Source organism: Astyanax mexicanus, chromosome 17 (genome assembly GCF_023375975.1).
Source record: "Astyanax mexicanus isolate ESR-SI-001 chromosome 17, AstMex3_surface, whole genome shotgun sequence".
Taxonomy (NCBI): domain Eukaryota; kingdom Metazoa; phylum Chordata; class Actinopteri; order Characiformes; family Acestrorhamphidae; genus Astyanax; species Astyanax mexicanus.
The window spans coordinates 41229178-41247557 of NC_064424.1; the positions used below are offsets into that span (position 1 = coordinate 41229178).

At 39.0% G+C, this 18380-nt stretch overlaps 1 protein-coding gene across 1 annotated transcript in view; it reads right to left on the bottom strand.

Moving 5' to 3' along the window:
* LOC103041651 (splicing factor SWAP) overlaps positions 1-18380 on the bottom strand; it is a 209652-nt gene that overhangs the window by 22221 nt on the left and 169051 nt on the right. The window contains exons 16-17 of the mRNA XM_022676513.2: positions 3404-3568; positions 42-114 (exon numbers count right to left, since the gene is read on the bottom strand). Coding sequence (XP_022532234.2) covers positions 42-114; positions 3404-3568 — 238 coding nt within the window. The remainder of the gene's footprint in view (positions 1-41; positions 115-3403; positions 3569-18380) is intronic.

Here is an 18380-nt window from a genome sequence, read left to right on the forward strand (position 1 = left end):
CAGACTGACGTGGAGCTCAGCGTGATTTTTTAACGGCGTACCTGAGTGATCTTGCTCTGCACTGACGAGACGATGGTAGACGAGACTTGCTTGTCCTTTTCCTGTGAACCATCCCTGAATGTGGAGAGAGAGAGTGAGAGATTTAGAGAGAGAGAGAGAGAGAGAGAGAGAAAGACTGTTATAATATACATTCATAAGTTAAGAAATCAAGTAAAAAAAAAACAAACAAAAAAAAAACAATCTTACAGCACTGCTGACAACTTTTATGGAGATGCAGATTTCATTTTCCAGCAGGATTTGGCACACTGCCCACACTGCTCCAAAAGTATTCATTGATCTTATATAATATTCTAATTTCCTAAGATATTAATTTTTTTACTGATTTTCTGAGACACTGATTTTTTGGGGTTTCTATTAGCTATAAGCCATAATCATAATCATCAACATTTAAATAAATAAAGGCTTAAAAAATATCACTCTGTATGTAATACATCTATATAATATAATATTTTTAACCGAATTACTGAAATTAAGTACTTTGACAATGATACAGCTCTTTTTAGAGACCGCTAAAAATGATTAGTTTCTTTGATTTTACCAAATTAAAAACCTCTGGAATATAATTAAGAGGAAGACGGATGATCACAAGCTGATCATCAAACCACCAAACTGAACTGCTTGAATTTTTGCACCAGGAGTAAAGCAGCATAATGTTATCCAAAAGCAGTGTGTAAGACTGGTGGAGGAGGACATGAGAAGATGCATTAAAACTGTGATTAAAAACCAGGGTTAATCCAACAAATATTGATTTCTGAACTCAATAAAACTTTATGAATATGAACTTTTTGTTTTCTTTGCATTATTTCAGCCGTTTCTCATATTCTGCTAATACATGCTTTAAATGACGATATTCTTATTTGTAATTTGGAATAAATGTTGTTTATAGTTTATAGAATAAAACAACAAAATTAATTTTACTCAAACATAAACCTATAAACAGCAAAATCAATCAATATCGAAACTGATTCAGAAACTGAGGTGGCCTGCATATATGCAGTATACACAGTATGGTGATATATAGTGAGAGACGCAGGAGTCGCAGAGAGATTTTATTCATCTATCAGCTATGGAGCATTAATACAGTATTCATGGCAGCTGCTGTGTATTTAAAACTGTAAGGACAGGCTGGGGAAGGAGGAAGTCCAGATCTCAGACCAGGATCTGGAGGACCAGGGAAGAACTATAAAATATTCATCCATTCCCAGAGGAGACAACAAGCGCTCACGCAATAAAAAAAAAAAAAAAAAAAAAAAAGAATAAATACAGAAAATAAATAGAAACAGGCAGAGAAAATGGAAGCCCAAAGAGGCCGCAGAAAGAAAAAAAAAATCCCCTTTTATTTCTGATGAAACCCAAATAGGTTGTGAGAGAAGACGCTTCCGTCGGAAAACCTCTGTGCTGAACCGTGTTGATTACTGAGCTTTTCAGTAAAAACATTCAGGAGTGTAACTGAAATAAGCACAGCAGAGCTGTACTTCGTCTGCGCCGCTCCTCTGTGCACATACAGCACTGTCAAAACAAAGCGATCCTGTACTCCTAAAACCTACATGTTTCATTCAACAGGTCATTAGTCGAGTTGCCAAGTCATGCCAAAAGTGCGGTTTTACTTTAAAGGAAAAGAACCCGAAGCTCCGAACGCAGCGTCTTTGTTGTGATGGTAATTTAAGATCAGCTAAGAACACTGCAGGATGCTGGTTCTGAGTCACACAGCAGAAAAACACATTTGCTAGAAGCACAGCCATCTTCAATTTCTGATTTAAGCTCTCGCAGAGCCCAACCCGGGATAGAGTTTATTTGCCTTTGATTGGACCCACTTAGTAGATGGTGAACTTTACCTGGACACACTTTACCTAGAATGACTGAGGCTACAAGCAGGGTTATACACCTTTTAACCAATGAATTTCCATCATTTTTTCATGACATTTCTATGCCTTTGAGGCATGGACATTTTTTTATGACCATACAATTTGTAAAACATCAGTACAAAAATCTACTAAAACTGCAATCAAAATTGATTATAGTAGGCCTAAAATGAATCTGATAAAAATGCTGACACACAATCTTTAATAATAAAATGTGTGTCAGATCCTGAGTGCTCCATTGTGTAGGCTTATTTTGCTGTATTAACTCTGAGCTGATTTAGTTGTCGGCTCAAATTAGATTTGTAGACCAAATTTTCATGACTTTTTCCAAAGCTTCCTGGGTAGTTTTATTTTTCCAAAACCATTTATCCAGGCATGGAAATTTCATTTTTTTTTTATCCATGACTCTTATCTAGGTTTTTCATGCCCGTACTGAGGCATTGTTTCCAAAAGCTTCTGCAATTTCAATATTTAATTGCGTCCAGAAATGCAAACATCCATTCTCCATCCATCACCATCCATCATGGATGGATCCACCATCCATCCATCCATCCATCCAAATCTCCCATCATCAATACAAGATCTTGGAGAGGGGAGGGGGCCCCTCTCCAAGATCTTGTATTGATGATGGGAGATTTGGAGCACATCCCAAAGATCCTCATTGGGGTTCAGGTCTGCTATCTTCACTGATAAGTGGTTTTCTTAAGGCTACACAGTTTTGTCCCAATATTTTGAGCTCTCTTTGCACTGTATGTATGGAAATGCTCTTACTTTCACTATTAAACATAATCCGGGCTGATAGTAATTTGATTCCACCAAACATTTAACAAGTAAGTGTCGATACATATCATTCAACATTTTATCCAGACCACATTTTTTCCTTGAAGATGATGTCCCCCACTGTCCTTCCACTTTTTAATAATGCGTTGGACAGTTCTTTACCTGATTTTAGTAGCTTCAGCTACAATCTCCTTAGATGTTTTTTTAAGGAACGTCTGCACGATTGTGTCCCACTTGTTGTTGATTCTTCACCAAAAAAAAAGTACCATTTTATATCTTTATGTTTGAAGCCTGAAATGTGGCAAAAGGTTGAAAAGTTCAATGGGGGCCCGAAAACTCTGTATAGGCCCAGTATATAAGTGAAAACATTTACAATGTGGTGTTAAAACCTATTTATTTTGAACCATTTTAGTGATCTTAGTTTAGTTCAATACATATTTAACATAAACACACATTTAATAAATATGTTTTTAGGGCCGTTGAAGAAATAACATTTTTTATTCCCTTTTTCTTGATGGAAGCTGGACCATGACACACTATAGATATAAACTGCTTTTCTACATGAATGTGAGGAAACTTTTTTTTTCAGCTAAGAATCCAACAATCTACAATCAAAAAGTCTCATTTAAGCTCTCACAGAGTGCAACCAAGCCTAACGTGTTCTTGCCTTTGATTGGACACATTCAGGTGGTGAACTTTACCTGGATCTGCTTAAGCTGGAAGCAGGGCTGCTGGTGGGGGAGGGGCTGGTGGCGTGTCTGGAGCCTTTGGTGTTAGCTCGAGCCCTTTCTGGAGAGCCTGAGGGAGAACAGGAGGAGGCCTGCTGAGATTTCGAGCTCTTCTTCTTTCTCTTTTCATGGGGAGACCTGAAAGCGAGAGATAAAGGTAGCGTGAGGAAGATCTCTGCAGATCTCTACAAAGAAACAAACCACAGCAAAGACGATGCGGCTCGGCGCGGCACGCTGCGGGTAGGAATTTCCTCTCTCGTGCTACGGTTAATTATCCTCGCTCAAACCTTAAATTAACTACTCGGCTGCGGTAGAGGCTGGCAGCGCGCGCCGCCGCCTCTGAACGATGTTTCCATGAAACTTTCAGCAGTTTCCCCTACCAGCGTTTCGTTCCTCATAAATCGTAAAGCTATTATTCACAGCACACACGTGAATTAGAAACATGGGGGACCTGTGGTGCCTATTACCAGTTTCCAAATAAAAGTTATGCTAAAGAGAAGCAAAGATTTATGGACAGTGTTATTCGTGAGAGCATATACTGGAGAATTCTAGTGCTTTTAAAGAAGTTTCACAAAGTAAATGAAGGAACTTCTCTAAACTCCCTGAAGCTCCAAAAATACACATCCTGTTATATACAGAGACACGCCAATAGGGATGTCACGTGACAGCAGTATGTACAGTACCAGTCAAAAGTTTGGGCACACCTTAAAATCAGTGTTTTTCTTCAAACTGAAGAAAAATATATGGAATTATTTAGTAAAAACCATAGACTGTATATAGCTGGACAGAGCATCGTCTCTCAAAAGTGAAGCCACCACAGGTCGGGCGCCCCCTGCTGTTCGGTTTCAGAAAGCTGTGTAACCCCACCCATCCCTATAGGTTTCAATGGCAAAACAGAACAACTTTCAATCACGTTTTTTTCTAATATACTGTAATTCTACCTCCATTATTTAAATGTAACAGCTAGTGCAACCTCTGCTTATATTGTTAAATTTTTATATCCCCACAGAATTCGTTTTTAAAAACGTTATTCAGCTCTATTCAAAAAGGTGTGGTTATTGTAAAAGGGCTGGTTATGGGCGGGACTAATAACAGACTGTTAGCTCTTCTCCGCTCTAAAGCCTGTGACCTCGAGGCAGCCCTCAGGGGCGGGGTTATTTAAATGAGTAGGCAGTCTCTCCTCAGTCTGTCTCCCTCCTCTGGTCTCTACTGCGCAGACTCGGGTTTCAGGATCACCAACATGGCGGAAGATTTTGGCTTCATTTCAATTGAATGTATGGGAACGGAGACACGGCGTCCATCTTTTTTTACAGACTCTGGTAAAAACAATGTTTTATATTTTAGGTCCTTCAAAGTAGCCCCTCTTGCTTAGATGACAATTTTGCACATCTTTTTGGATTTTTTTTTCTTAGTGAGCTTTATGAAGTAGAGACTTCTGGAATTCAGGCTTTCAGTTAACAGCTGTGCTGAACTCAAGAGTTAATGACTTGAATTTCTTGTCTCTTAATGTGTTTGAGAGCATCAGTTGTAAAGTAGTGAAGAAGTAGAGTTACAGGTATACAGCGATGAGCTCTATTTGATTAATGTTCTAATCCATATTAGGAGAAGCAAGAACTACTCAACTAAGGAAAGAAAAAAAAGTAAGTCAAGTGCAGTTAAAACGACCATCAAAAAGTTTATGATGAAACTGGCTCTCATCAGGACTGCTTCAGCAAAGGAAGAGTAAGAGTTTCCTTTGATGCACAGGATAAGTTAATCAGAGTTAAGTTACCAGCACTTAACTCTAAGAATTATTGAATTAGTGAATTATTCAAGGAGCTTGTGGGTTCTGGGGTCTGATAGATTCCAGATGGATGGGACCCAATCCACAGTGTAATGTGTGTATACTTCTGTGGGAATATGCTATAGAAGGCATTACTGTCCACAGTGGACAGTGCAGTAGGTGGCTTTCATGGGTCATAGTTGCTATCCCATCACTTTTGCCATGTTTGTTGTGTTTTTAACTAAGGAACAAATGATTTTATACATTTTTGCTGACAGACAGATGCTAATTTTCTTGCATGTTCTCTGTATTGTATTTCTTTACTTCATATTTCAATAATTCTAACATTACTTCAACTAAAATTCTGCAAGACTGTAGCATAGTAATCATACTTCAGTTATTACCTTCTACTGTCTGCCAGAAGTGAAAGGGGTTTTAAACCTTCTCTCTCTCTCTCTTTCTCTCTCTCTCTCTTAGCGTTAACTGTCTCTGACGCTCACTCGCTTGTTCGCACTCGTGCGTCAGGGGAGTACATTGATTGTCAAGTGCATCGATTTACAACTGCTGTATCGGATTTTGGCTGTTTCCTTTTAGGTTTAGTTCTGATCCGAGCCTGTAAATCAATGCAGTCGTGCTGCCGGCTGCTGAACCCAGCTTGACACAGGTGGAACAGAGGAGACTGAAACGTTAGCTTGGCTGTTGACAGGTCTGGAATTTACCCTACTCTTATTATGAATAGAACTAATGGACAGCCATCATTGACAGTTTTTGCACTTTGAATAGCTATGTATAGTAGAATAGCTTTTGGTGCTCTGCATTAGCGACACTGTGTATTTTTATGTTCTTTTACAAATATATTTTTATCCTGCTTTTCCTTCCCAATTTAGCTATGCTTAATGGGTAGAACAGCATCCACACAGTTATGTCAGTAGGCAGAGTTGTTCATAGCTGTGGTAATTTTATGGGTTAATTGATCAGGTTAAACTGCACCTGAACAGCCGTTTAGCTCAAATATAAGGACTATATTTGATAGCTGGGTCGGATTGATGTTGGATCACATTTTACTACAAACAGAACCCCTTTGGAGTTTGTTTGGAAAATGACTGAGACCCCCCTTCTCTTTCAGGGCTTGGTTCGGTTGTTTGGATCCTCACCTGCCCATGATTAGTCTATTCACACTTGCTCAAATGAACCAACTAGTGCTAAACATCTCCAAAAGCTCTCCATTCATCATGTCCATCTCTTAATCTCTAGTACACAGTAGGGTTGTGCCCATGGACGATATCATCGTCCATCGTCATTTATGACCCAACATCGCGATGGATGGTAACCATCGTGATGCCACGCCCACTTTTTTGTTTTTCCAGAAACGTGCACATACTTTTGTTACCCGCCCCTTAAAAAATGTACAAAAGAAAATAAATGATGTAATTTCTATTATTATTAGAAAAATAACAAACGAAAATAAACCCAAAATGTTGACAAAAATATAATCTAACGAATTTCAAAACATAGAAACGAAAAAACGTTAAAATGGTATTAATATAACATAATATAATATAACAGCTGGATCAAACAGTTTAGCGTCAGTCATAAGGAATGAGCGTGCGGCATTGCGATAAAAAACAAAAAAAACAAAAAAAAAAAACGTTTTTAATAAAAAAGGTCCTATCAAGTGAAGTAAAATAAATGGTGTTAAAAGGTATTAAATTCACATATTTATTGATATTTAATCAAGAGAAATCAGGCAAAATGCGCCGCGCTGCGCTGGAGCTGAATTCAGCGCGAGGCTAAAAATAATACAACAACTCAGTTTAGTTAAATAAATTATGAGTGAGGACCTGTTTAAATTTAATCAAATATTGTCAAATATAAAAAAATAGGTTGAGGTTTTGATGAGCTGTTTCAATTCTTTGAAACTGAAACTAACTGAAATTATTCTGCGCACTAATAGATAGTCTTTGATTGTGTTTTAAATGAGTTTTTATTTTATACTAATCATTTTTTATTCATTTGAAATATTTTCAGTATTTTATTGATCAAACACCCCCCTGCCTCCTCGTTCCTCACATTTACTCCATTCTTCTCACACATGCTCAAGCCATTTTCTATGTTCTATGTCCCAACACCTTCTAAACTTCATGTATTCTCTCAGGTCAGGTAATTGAGCTGTAATTAACTGCTATGCTGACTTACACTTGCATGTTTCTTGTTTTTTTTTTATTCCTTGTTCCTTTCTATTTACTCCCCTTCTTTTTCACACAAGCCCAAGCCATAGAGTCTCTGTGTCCCAACACCCTCCAAACTTCAAGTACGCTCTTTTAAAGCAGGTAACTGAGCTGGAGCAAAGCTTTGTTCTTCCACTGCTGCTACTTTCTTTAAGATAGGACATTATCACGTTATATTTTACTGTACTTATGTTTTATAATGTGATCTGGAGGTTTTTATATTAAAAACAGCTGAGATAAGTGTTGAATCTGCTTAGGTACCTAAAAAAAAGTCTGCACAGATCTGTGTATCCAATTATTATTTTTTTAAACTATTGAAAGAGACATTGTTTATAACTTTAAGTTATTTTACTATGTTTAGGTCTCAGATCTTGCTTTTTTTATTAAGCAATTGTCTCAGCAATAGGCCCATATTGTATCTGCATAAGGATACGACACTACATTTTTCTTTCCTATTCTAAACAGTTCTGACAAGACCTCCCACTCACTGTGAGGTTTGATGGACATCAGCTCAGGACGTGGTGCATGAGGAAAAGGCAACATTTGCATCAGCGCAAAAAAAAATATATAAGAACAAGTGGAAAAGCACAAAGGCAGGGAGCTGTGAAAAGCTGTCCTCTCTCCTGGAAGGGGGACTAGTGGCTGTGCGAACGGGAGAGCCTGAGTGAGCGTCTGTCTCTCTCTCTCTGAGTGTGTGTGTGTGTGTGTGTGTGTGTGTGACATGCACTGTAGCACTGTGCAATCAGCGTGGAGACACGCAGTGCCACATGGTCCACACTCATTCCAGCAAATCTCAACCACAGATGCCAAGACGGACTTAACCCTTGTGTGGTGTTCATATTTTTGTTACTCGTTTACTTTGTTACTTGTATTTAATTCAGCAAAATTATGCAATTCTACATTAAAATGCTTTACACATGCTTGCTTCACCTAAATTGCAAGCAATATAAACAGCTTACATGGTTAATATTTGCCCTTTACCTTTCTTATGTTACATTTCTTTCAAAAAGTGCTACTCTTTTTTTATTAGTGTTTTAATAAAATGTAAAAGAAAATGAATTAAACTCAAGATATGAGTAGAAAATTTGTGTAGTTTCAAATTTACAAATGAAGCAATGTTTATTAGCCCTTGGCCAAACATACTGTATGTAATATAAATGTATGTGTGTGTGTGTGTGTGTGTGTGGGGGGGGGGGTGTACAGTGTGTGTTTATCGAAAATGTGTTTTGATATATGTTTTTCACAAAAAATGATCCAATGCCAATGAGTTTGAGTTAGAAAAAATATTTTTTTAGTATCATTTGATGAAAAATGAAAACGGGTCCCACAGACCCGAACACCACACAAGGGTTAAGCTGCAGAAGTTCTGGGTCTGTCAGAAGAGTTTGATTTCCCAGGCTGACGTTAATAGATGTGACTCATTGAAACGTCTTGGTAAAGTCGAATACTTCTTAAAGGTCGTCATGTGTCAAGCCTTCTGAACTGAGATCTGAAATTACTGGTGGAAAAAAGAGAAGACACAAGAGGTGATTGACGTCACAAGCGTGAGCAAAGTCCTGGTCAACTCTCTGACTAAGCTGGTATCCCAGAAAACAATCAAAATCAATCAACCCAATTAAAAGAGAAATCCAGTGTGAAATGGACTTGGGTTGCAGTGAAACATGATAAAGAGTACAAACTTTTCATTTTTTAATGTCAATATTTGTCTCTTCAGTCCACAAAGTATTTTCCCAAAAGTGTTGGGGATCATAAAAAGGTTTTCTGTCAAAATTGAGACAAGCCTTAATGTTCTTTTTGCCCAGCAGTGGTTTTATCTTGGTACTCTGCCATGAAGGCCATTATTGTCCAGTCTCTTTATTATGGTGGAGTTATGAAAGTTGACCATAACTAAGGCAAGTGAGGCCTGCAGTTCTATAGATGTTGTTGTGGGGTCTTTAGTGACCTCTTGGATGAGTAGTCTCTGTGCTCTTGGGGTAACTTTGATCGGCCGAACACTGGGCTACTGGGAAGGTTCAACACTGTTCAACGTTTTTGCCATTTGTGGATAATAGCTCTCACTGTGGTTTGTTGGAGTCCCAAAACTTTAGAAAAGGCTTTATCATTTTTTATATCTTGAAAGCTTAAAAGATTTCTCTGGATATTGGCGCGATGTCTAGCTTTTGAGTATCTACTGGTCTACTTCGCTTTGTTGGGCAGGTCCCATTTCAGTGATTTCTTGATTGAATACAGGTGTGTCAGGAGTCAGACCTGGATGGGGTCATGTATTACAAGATTTTGGCCAACAACCTCCTTCCCTTAGTAAAAGCTATAATTAAATATTGGTTGTGACTGGGTCTTCCAGCAAGACAATGACCCAAAACACACAGCCAAAGCAACTAAGGAGTGCTCAGTGAGAAGCATTTCAAGGTCCTGGAGTGGCCTAGCCAATCTCCAGACCTGAACCTACCAAAGGGAGCAAAACTCAAATATTGCCCAGCAACAACTTTTTGAATTGTGAAAGATCTGGAGAAAATCTGTATGAAGGAGAGGGAAAAATACCTGCTGCAGTGTGTGCATACTTGGTCAAGAACTACAGGAAATGTCTGATGTCTGTAATTGCAAACAAACCTTTCTGTACCAAATATTAAGCTCTGTACTGTTCTATACTATTGTATAAAGTACTTCTCATGCAATAAAATGCAAGTTAATGATTTAAAAATAATAGTTTTATTTTCTGGATTTTTTTATTTTTAGATTCCGTCTCTCACTATAAAATTAAAAATGAAAGACTATCTACCTACAATAGAAATTACAGGCCTCTGTATTCTTTCATTCTTTGGAAAACTCTGGAAAAAATAAGAGACCAATTAAAAATTGCTTTGCTAAACGTTTTTGATTTTACCAAATTAAAAACCTCTGAAATAAAATCAAGAGGAAGATGGATGACCACAAGCCATTAAACCACCAAACTGAATTGCTTGAATTTTTGCACCAGGAGTAAAGGCATAAAGTTAAAAATGCAAAATCAGTGTGTAAGACTGGTGAAGGAGAACATGATGCCAAGATACATGAATGTAATATGATTATGATTTTTGTTTTTTGCATTATTTGAGGTCTGAAAGCTCTGAATCTTTTTAGTTCTACAAATAAATGCTCTAAATGACAATACTTTTATTTGTAATTTGGGAGAAACTTTGTCTTCTGTAGTTTATAGAATAAAACAACAATGTTTATTTTACTCAAACTTTAACCTACAAATAGCAAAATCAGAGAAACTAATTCAGAAACTGAAGTGGTCTTTTAATGTTTTCCAGAGTGGTATATGTTTATGTGTATGACATAAGTCAGTAGGTAGAAATGGAAACCTATTGACAGGTTTGTGGCCCAGCATGCATTAATGCTGTACTGAGTTCTAACAGCTAAATGGAGCTAATGATGCTCAAGGGTCTGGAGTCTCTCTGGCAGACGTGGCGGTGAACGGTCTATGGCAGGAACACACTTAGTGCTGCTGAATTTCTCTTACTCTAAATAACACAGTAACACAGGTGGAAGGGCTCGCACTGGTGTGAGAGAAATGTAAACAGACTGAATCCCACACAGACTCTCAGAGGCAATCACGGACACACACAATCACAGAGAGCAAGGATCTCGGCTGTATATTTGCTTGGTGGTTTCAAAAAGCTTAACCCTGTATGTCCCTCTTTCATTATGTCCGTCATTCATCCTGTGGACGCAAATGAATGCTGCAGGAACCTGTGGGATGTGTGTGTGGGGTCTCCCGCATTGGATATGGATGTGATTTAATCCCCAGCTGTATACAGTGAGTCCAAGAAGTATTTGATCCCTTGTTGATTTTCTTCGTTGGCCCACTAATAAAGACATGATCATTCTATACTTTTAATGGTAGATGTATTCTTACATGGAGATACAGAATATTAAAAAGAAAATCCAGAAAATAAATCTAAGGAATATATATTAATTGATTTGTATTTCATGGAGTGAAATAAGTATTTGATCCCTTAGTATTCATTAGCAGTTCTGGCTTTTACAGACCAGTTAGACACTCCCAATCAACTTGTTACCTGACCTGAAGCCACCTGTTCTCACTAATCACTTGTGTGAAAAACACCTGTCCACAGAATCAGACAGATCACACAGATTTCAAGTCTCCAACATGGGTAAAACCAAAGAGCTGTCACAGGACCTCAGAGTCAGAATTGTTGACCTTCACAAAGCTGGAATGGGCTACAAAAAGATTAGTAAGGTGTTGGATGTGAAAGTAACAACTATTGGTGCAATTATCAGAAAGTTTAAAGAGTATAACATGACAATCAACAGACCTCGGCCCGGTGCTCCAAAGAAGATTTCGCCTCGTGGGGTGGCAATGATGCTGAGAACGGTCAGAAATCGTCCTGCAACCACTCGGCAGGAGTTAGCAAATGACCTGAAGGCAGCTGGGACCACAGTTTGCAAGGAAACAATTGGCAACACTTTGCGCAACAATGGATTCACATCCTGCAGTGCCCGAAAGGTACCCCTGCTGAAGAGAGCACATGTGGAGGCGCGCCTCAAGTATGCCAATGATCATTTGAAAGATGAACCAAGTTATTGGGAGAAGGTTTTGTGGTCAGACGAGACCAAAATTGAACTTTTTGGCCTCAACTCCACCCGCCATGTGTGGAGGAAGAAAAATGCTGCCTATGACCCCAAGAACACTGTGGAGGTGGAAGCATAATGTTTTGGGGGTGTTTCTCTGCCAAGGGTACAGGGCTACTTCACCGCATCACTGGGAAGATGGATGGAGCCATGTACCGCACAATCCTGAGGGACAACCTCCTCCCCTCTGCCAGGGATCTGAAAATGGGCCGTGGTTGGGTCTTCCAACATGATAACGACCATAAACATACAGCAAAGGCAACAAAGGATTGGCTCAAGAAAAATCACATTAAGGTCATGGAGTGGCCCAGCCAGTCGCCAGACCTCAATCCGATCGAAAATCTATGGAGGGAGCTGAAGGTCAGAGTTGCCAAGCGACAGCCCACCAACCTTCATGATTTAGAGAGGATCTGCAAAGAAGAGTGGGCCAAAATTCCCCCTGGTGTGTGTGCTAAACTTGTGGTTAACTACAACAAACGTCTCACCGCTGTGCTTGCAAACAAAGGCTTTGCCACTAAGTATTGAGTGTGTTTGGCAAGAGGGATCAAATACTTATTTTCCTCATTGAAATACAAATTAATTAAAATATATTCTTTAAAATTATATTCTGGATTTTTGTCTTGATATTCTGTCTCTCCATGTTAGAATATATCTACCATTAAAAGTGCAGAAGGATAGTGTCTTTATTAGTGGGCAAACAAAGGAAATCAGCAAGGGATCAAATACTTCTTGGACTCACTGTATCTCCCACCACTAGTGGCACCACAACTAGCATATGCCTCCTCTGATACATGTGAAGTCAGACTCCCCCTCTTTTCAAACTAAGAAGATTTGCTAAGTAGCATCACAGTGCACTCGGAGGAAAGCGCAGCGACTCGGTTCTGATACATCAGCTCACAGATGCAGCCTTGTGCTAAACAACATCACCCTAAGAGTGATGAGAGGAAAGAGAGCCATCTACCCACCCAGAGGGAGCAAGGCTCTGGCAGACGATGACAAGCTGCATAACCGGGATTCGAATCAGCAATCTCCCAATCATAATGGCAGAGCTTTAGACAGCTGGATCACTCGGCACCCCGTGGATATGATTTCTGCCAGATAGTTTAACTTGTCTGTTGGAAAGGGCAGTTCTAGTCAGATGTCACCGGTCACGATCATTACAACCCACTGTGCTGTGCACTGTAGATGGTAATATTTGAATTCTATGACGTACAAATGCACCCACTATCAGCCTGATAATTCATGTCGTGCTTTGCCTACCGCGCACTTCCTAGTGTAAATACACCCTGAAAGAGCACAATTGGCCATTGTGCTCTTTCTGGCTGGGTAGGTGGCGCCATCTGCCCTCATCAATCCTAGGGTAAACGTTAGTTAGCACAGGCGTCTGTTAGCTGATGAATCAGAGCTGGGTTGCTGCGCTTTCCTCAGAGTGCTTCCCAGTGATGCTGCATCAGCAGCAGTTGCAGCAGAGGCAGAATCTGGGTGGGTTGGGTGATTGATTGGCCTTTCAAATAGGGGCAGAAAAAAGTGCTTAAAAAAAAGAAATAATAAACGAATGAATAAAATGCAGACTTGAGTGCGGCGTTGAGTGTTGAAGTCATCGTGACCGTTGCTCCCTGCTATTCTTTCACACTTCAGAATTGCTTCTGAGTCAATGGTGAAGCGGGTTTCTGGTGAGAAGGTGAGGCTCGAGTCGCAGACGGGCAGTCGATTGCTGGTGGCGTCAGGCAAAATCCCACAGCCTCTTTCAATAGGGCGGATTAGGCTGAATGAAAAGGCTGGCGCAAGCTGTGAGGAAGCACTGGGGTAGCATTTTTTCCTGCTCACAGAAAACGGCACAGCACACGCGCGCCTGAAAAATGGCCAAACTGCAGGTGGACTTCATGATAATACTTGTCTGCAGGACTCAGCAATGAGAAAGTCTTATCAGTTCTGGACTCAACGTTCATGGAGCCTCCATTAAAAAAAACCCACCACACACACACACACACACACACTCATTCGCTCACTCCTACACTGACCCTCGCACGACAGCGGAGCGAGATGCACGGAGCTTCACCAGCAGCAGGAAGGAGAAATAAAAACACACCCATCCAACGCTAAGAGAATCTGATTCCTTACACTCAAGTCGACTCAGATCAGTAGCCCTTACTGCAAATACTCCCCCAATTAAGAGCAGACGGTACGTACGGTTCTGTTTACTATGCAGCGCTGGTGTGTTGTGATAAGAGCTAATGGGCCCGGTTGTGACAAACACTTATGTTCACTTAATGTGTGTGTGTTAATTATTCAGAACTATTGTACTAATTGTGCTGTTATATCTGAACGAGCACAAGCGGCCCAGAAACCAACCGAAAGCTCGTCTGTACTGAAGCTACAAAAGGCTAATCAACAAACGTGCATTCATGTTTCCTTTAAACAAGAATTCAGTTACTGATTAACACCCATAACACAAAGAGAACCAGAACACGCACATCGTTTAATTAGTCCTATTGACTGAGGAGCCACATGCTAAACCTTAGGAGAATAAGAGAGACTGGGCATGCTCCAGAGGTTCAGCACCATGCTTAGAGCTGTTCATGTTTCACGTAAACTATTTTGGAAAGATACTGAATAGCTTTTAAATGAATGACATTTAGCTCACAAATGATTATGGAGAAGCCTAAAAGGTATGAAAATAGAACAGATTTAAAAAAATAAATAAATAAATAAAGCATTTAACAAAAGTTCAGCAGATATTGGCATTACTATAGCAATACAGCACACACACACACACACACACACACACATATATATATATATGGGGTGTCACAATTCTCTAAATTCTCGATTCGATTTTATTTCCGATTTTAGGGTCACGATTTGATTCGATTCTCAATTTTCTTTTTTCTTTTACAGCAGAGAGGCTTATTTCAAAAGGTGGGCTTGATATAAGTGATGCAAAGTGATACAAGTGTTCTGTAATACACCACATTAGGCACTAATGGCCAGATTTAAATAATTTAATTAAGATATATATGTAATGCCATCTAGTGGCTTTTTTTGGTAGCAGCAGTGTGCATTATTAAAACAGCAATGTGCAACATAATATAAATAATAATAAAAAAATACAGGAGCAGTCATGTACAAAATAATAGAACAATTAGCGCCTTAACAAACTGAACTCTATCCTACTATAACAGTTAAACATGAAAAATAAGACTCGGCCTCTGAGAATGACAAGGTTTTTTCTTTAACAAAGATATATTATTAACTTTATCTGAGAGAAAGATATATATGTAAATAAAAGAATAAGCCGAACAGAAATGTCCGGTGCGATTAAAACTTTTCAATGTTCTGATGGTTTGAACTAACAGTATTTGTAAAAATGTAAAAAAGTTTTTAAAAACAAATAAAATGCTGGATTTTCTTACATGCTGTGCTTGTTTCAGAGGATTTTCTCTATGTACAGTAAAAATGCATGTAAAATTGGGAAGGAGAATTTATGACTTGACTTTGTTCAAAGTTTTACACAAAAATATAAAATCTGCAATCAATATGGATCATACACTGATATTTTTCTTAGATTTTCCTATATGGTCAATGCAAATGACAGTCAGTCATGACCTGTTAAGTATAAATCCAATTTTACTGAACAAACCTCCCAATGATAACAGTATGTTTTTGATTATTAAGCAGGCCACAGGTTTCAAGCAATATGGGACAAGAAAAAAGACCTCTCTGCTTCTGAAAAGCGTGAAATAGTGCAGTGTCTAATGAAAAAAAACTGAATCATGGTTATCGTACTGAAAACAACGACAAAGAACAATAAAGTAATCAAGTATCCTTAAATATAAATACAGCTCTCTTTGATTTTTACCAAAATTGAAAACCTCTGGAATATAAACAAAAGGAGGATGGATGATCAGAAGCTGATCATCAAACCAAACTGAACTGCTTTGATTTTTGCACCAGGAGTGAAGCAGCATAAAGTTATCCAAAAGCAGTGTGCAAGACTGGTGGAGGAGAAGATGCATGAAATGCCAAGACACATGAAAACTGTGATAAAAAAAAAACAGGGTTATTGCACCAAATATTGATTTCTGTAGTTTTACCACTTAAATATGAATATGAACTTGTTTTCTCTGCATTATTTAAGATCTGAAAGCTCTGCATCTCTTTTGTTATTTTAGCCATTTCTAATTTTCTTTAAATAAATGCTCTAAATAAATTGGAATTTGGGAGAAATGTTGTTTGTAGTTTATAGAATAAAACAACAATGTTCATTTTACTCAAACATAAACCTATAAATAGCAAAATCAAAGAAACTGATGATTCAGGTACTGAAAAGCTCGGCTCTTCTATGAATACTGTGGCCCCTGGGTGGCCCCTGACTGGGAAACATCCCAGATCCGCTGCTGAACTCTAGTATTATACTCATGGTGGCTCTAACAACAGACAAGATACACCCACCGTGCATTTCCACCAGCTGCACACACGCCGAAAAGCAGAGACAGACAGAAATAACAAAAGAAAACTGTCTGTCTGTGCAGAAGAACAGGAAGTTCTGAGGAGAACATCTAAGGTATGATAATAGAGAGCTTTTTCACAAATAGTACCGCAGCTATTTTCAAAGTAATTGTGCCTCCTTCTACTTAGCACTAAAAACATTTCCTCCTGCACTCGTGAGGAAGCTCAGGTTAGCAAATTGTTTCAGGTTGTCTATTTTCCCACCTCGACAGCGGTGCTTGGAGACGGCGTGAATCAGAAATCAGAAGGCGTTTTCTGTTCTGTTCAACGCTAGTTGAGCGCTGGCACACTATGATAGATGATAGAGACTCGGAGATAATGCAGTGTGCTGAAATCTTGCACCACTCTGTATTCAAAGTCATGTCCTGCTAGGAACTCTGGGTCAAAGCTGAATCTGTCTTTGAGAAAACAATAGGTCTTTTAAAAATCATGACAGTCACACCATGTGGTAAACGTATACACCACAGGTCAAAAGTCATTCTTAGCTCAATGTTAAGCTGAGCTACAGGTGCTGTTTCCATGTGGGTCAGCCAGACGTCTTCCTGTACCAGTTTTTCCAATTTCCAAGATCTTTTTGAGCACCCTGGCTTCATCTGTAACTCCAGAGCTATCTGAATTTGTATCTATGTCTAGCTATTATGATATTATGATGCTACAGTCTATTCCTGAGGACTTGTCCAGGGACGCATGGCTGGCATCAGCCTGGCATCAGATGTGGGAGACGGCTGGGCCCTCCCGCATCCGACAATACATTAAGGACCCAGGAGGTGGGGTAAATGGGGAAGACCTGCCACGGCATCTGTGGACCTCCCTGAATCGTTTGCGCACTGGAGTAGGCCGTTTCAACTCATCTTTAAAGAGGTGGGGCCTATCGGACAGTGTGGCACACGAGTGTGGTGAACCGGAACAGACAGCCGAGCACATAATCTCCGACTGCCCCCTATACAGCCCACCCTCAGAAGCTGGGCTCTTTGACTTAGACCCACAAACGAGTTCTGATGATGCACGAGAGAGAGATGATAAAAGTGTGAATGTGTTAAAGTGTTTAAGTTTACAACTTAAAGAAAATGAATATTTATTCACGCTAACAGTTATCAATCACCTTACTTCATAACACCTCTTTTTCTTTCCCTGTTTTTGTTTCGCATTCTTTCTCTTGGTCTAATCACCAAGAGCTTCTAATTTACAGTGGTATAAAAAGTTTAGGCACGCCTGATAAGTTTCATGATTTTCCTTTTTAAATCATTGATTCTTTGGATCAGCAATTTCAGTTAAATACAGCTTTAGACAAATATTGAGATCACTTCAGTTTCTAAATCAGTTTCTCTGATTTTGCTATTTATAGGTTTATGTTTGAGTAAAATGAACATTGTTGTTTTATTCTATAAACTACGAACAACATTTCTCCCAAATTCCAAATAAAAATATTGTCATTTATATATATATATGGCTGAAAGAACAAAAACGATGCAGAGCTTTCAGACCTCAAATAATGCAAAGAAAACAAGTTCATATTCATAAAGTTTTAAGAGTTCAGAAATCAATATTTGGTGTTTTTTAATAACAGTTTTCATGCATCTTGGGATGATCTCCTCCACCAGTCTTACACACTGCTTTTGAAGAACTTTTAAAATTCAAGCAGTTCAGCTTGGTTTGATGCTTGTTACCATCCATCTTCCTCTTGATTATATTATATATTGTATAGTTTGCGCTGACACCCTGAGCCTGCAGGACAGCTTGATTTTGTTAAAACTTAATTTCGGCTACTTATCCACCAGCTGGACTTTCATTCGTTTCAATCTTTATAATTTTTTCT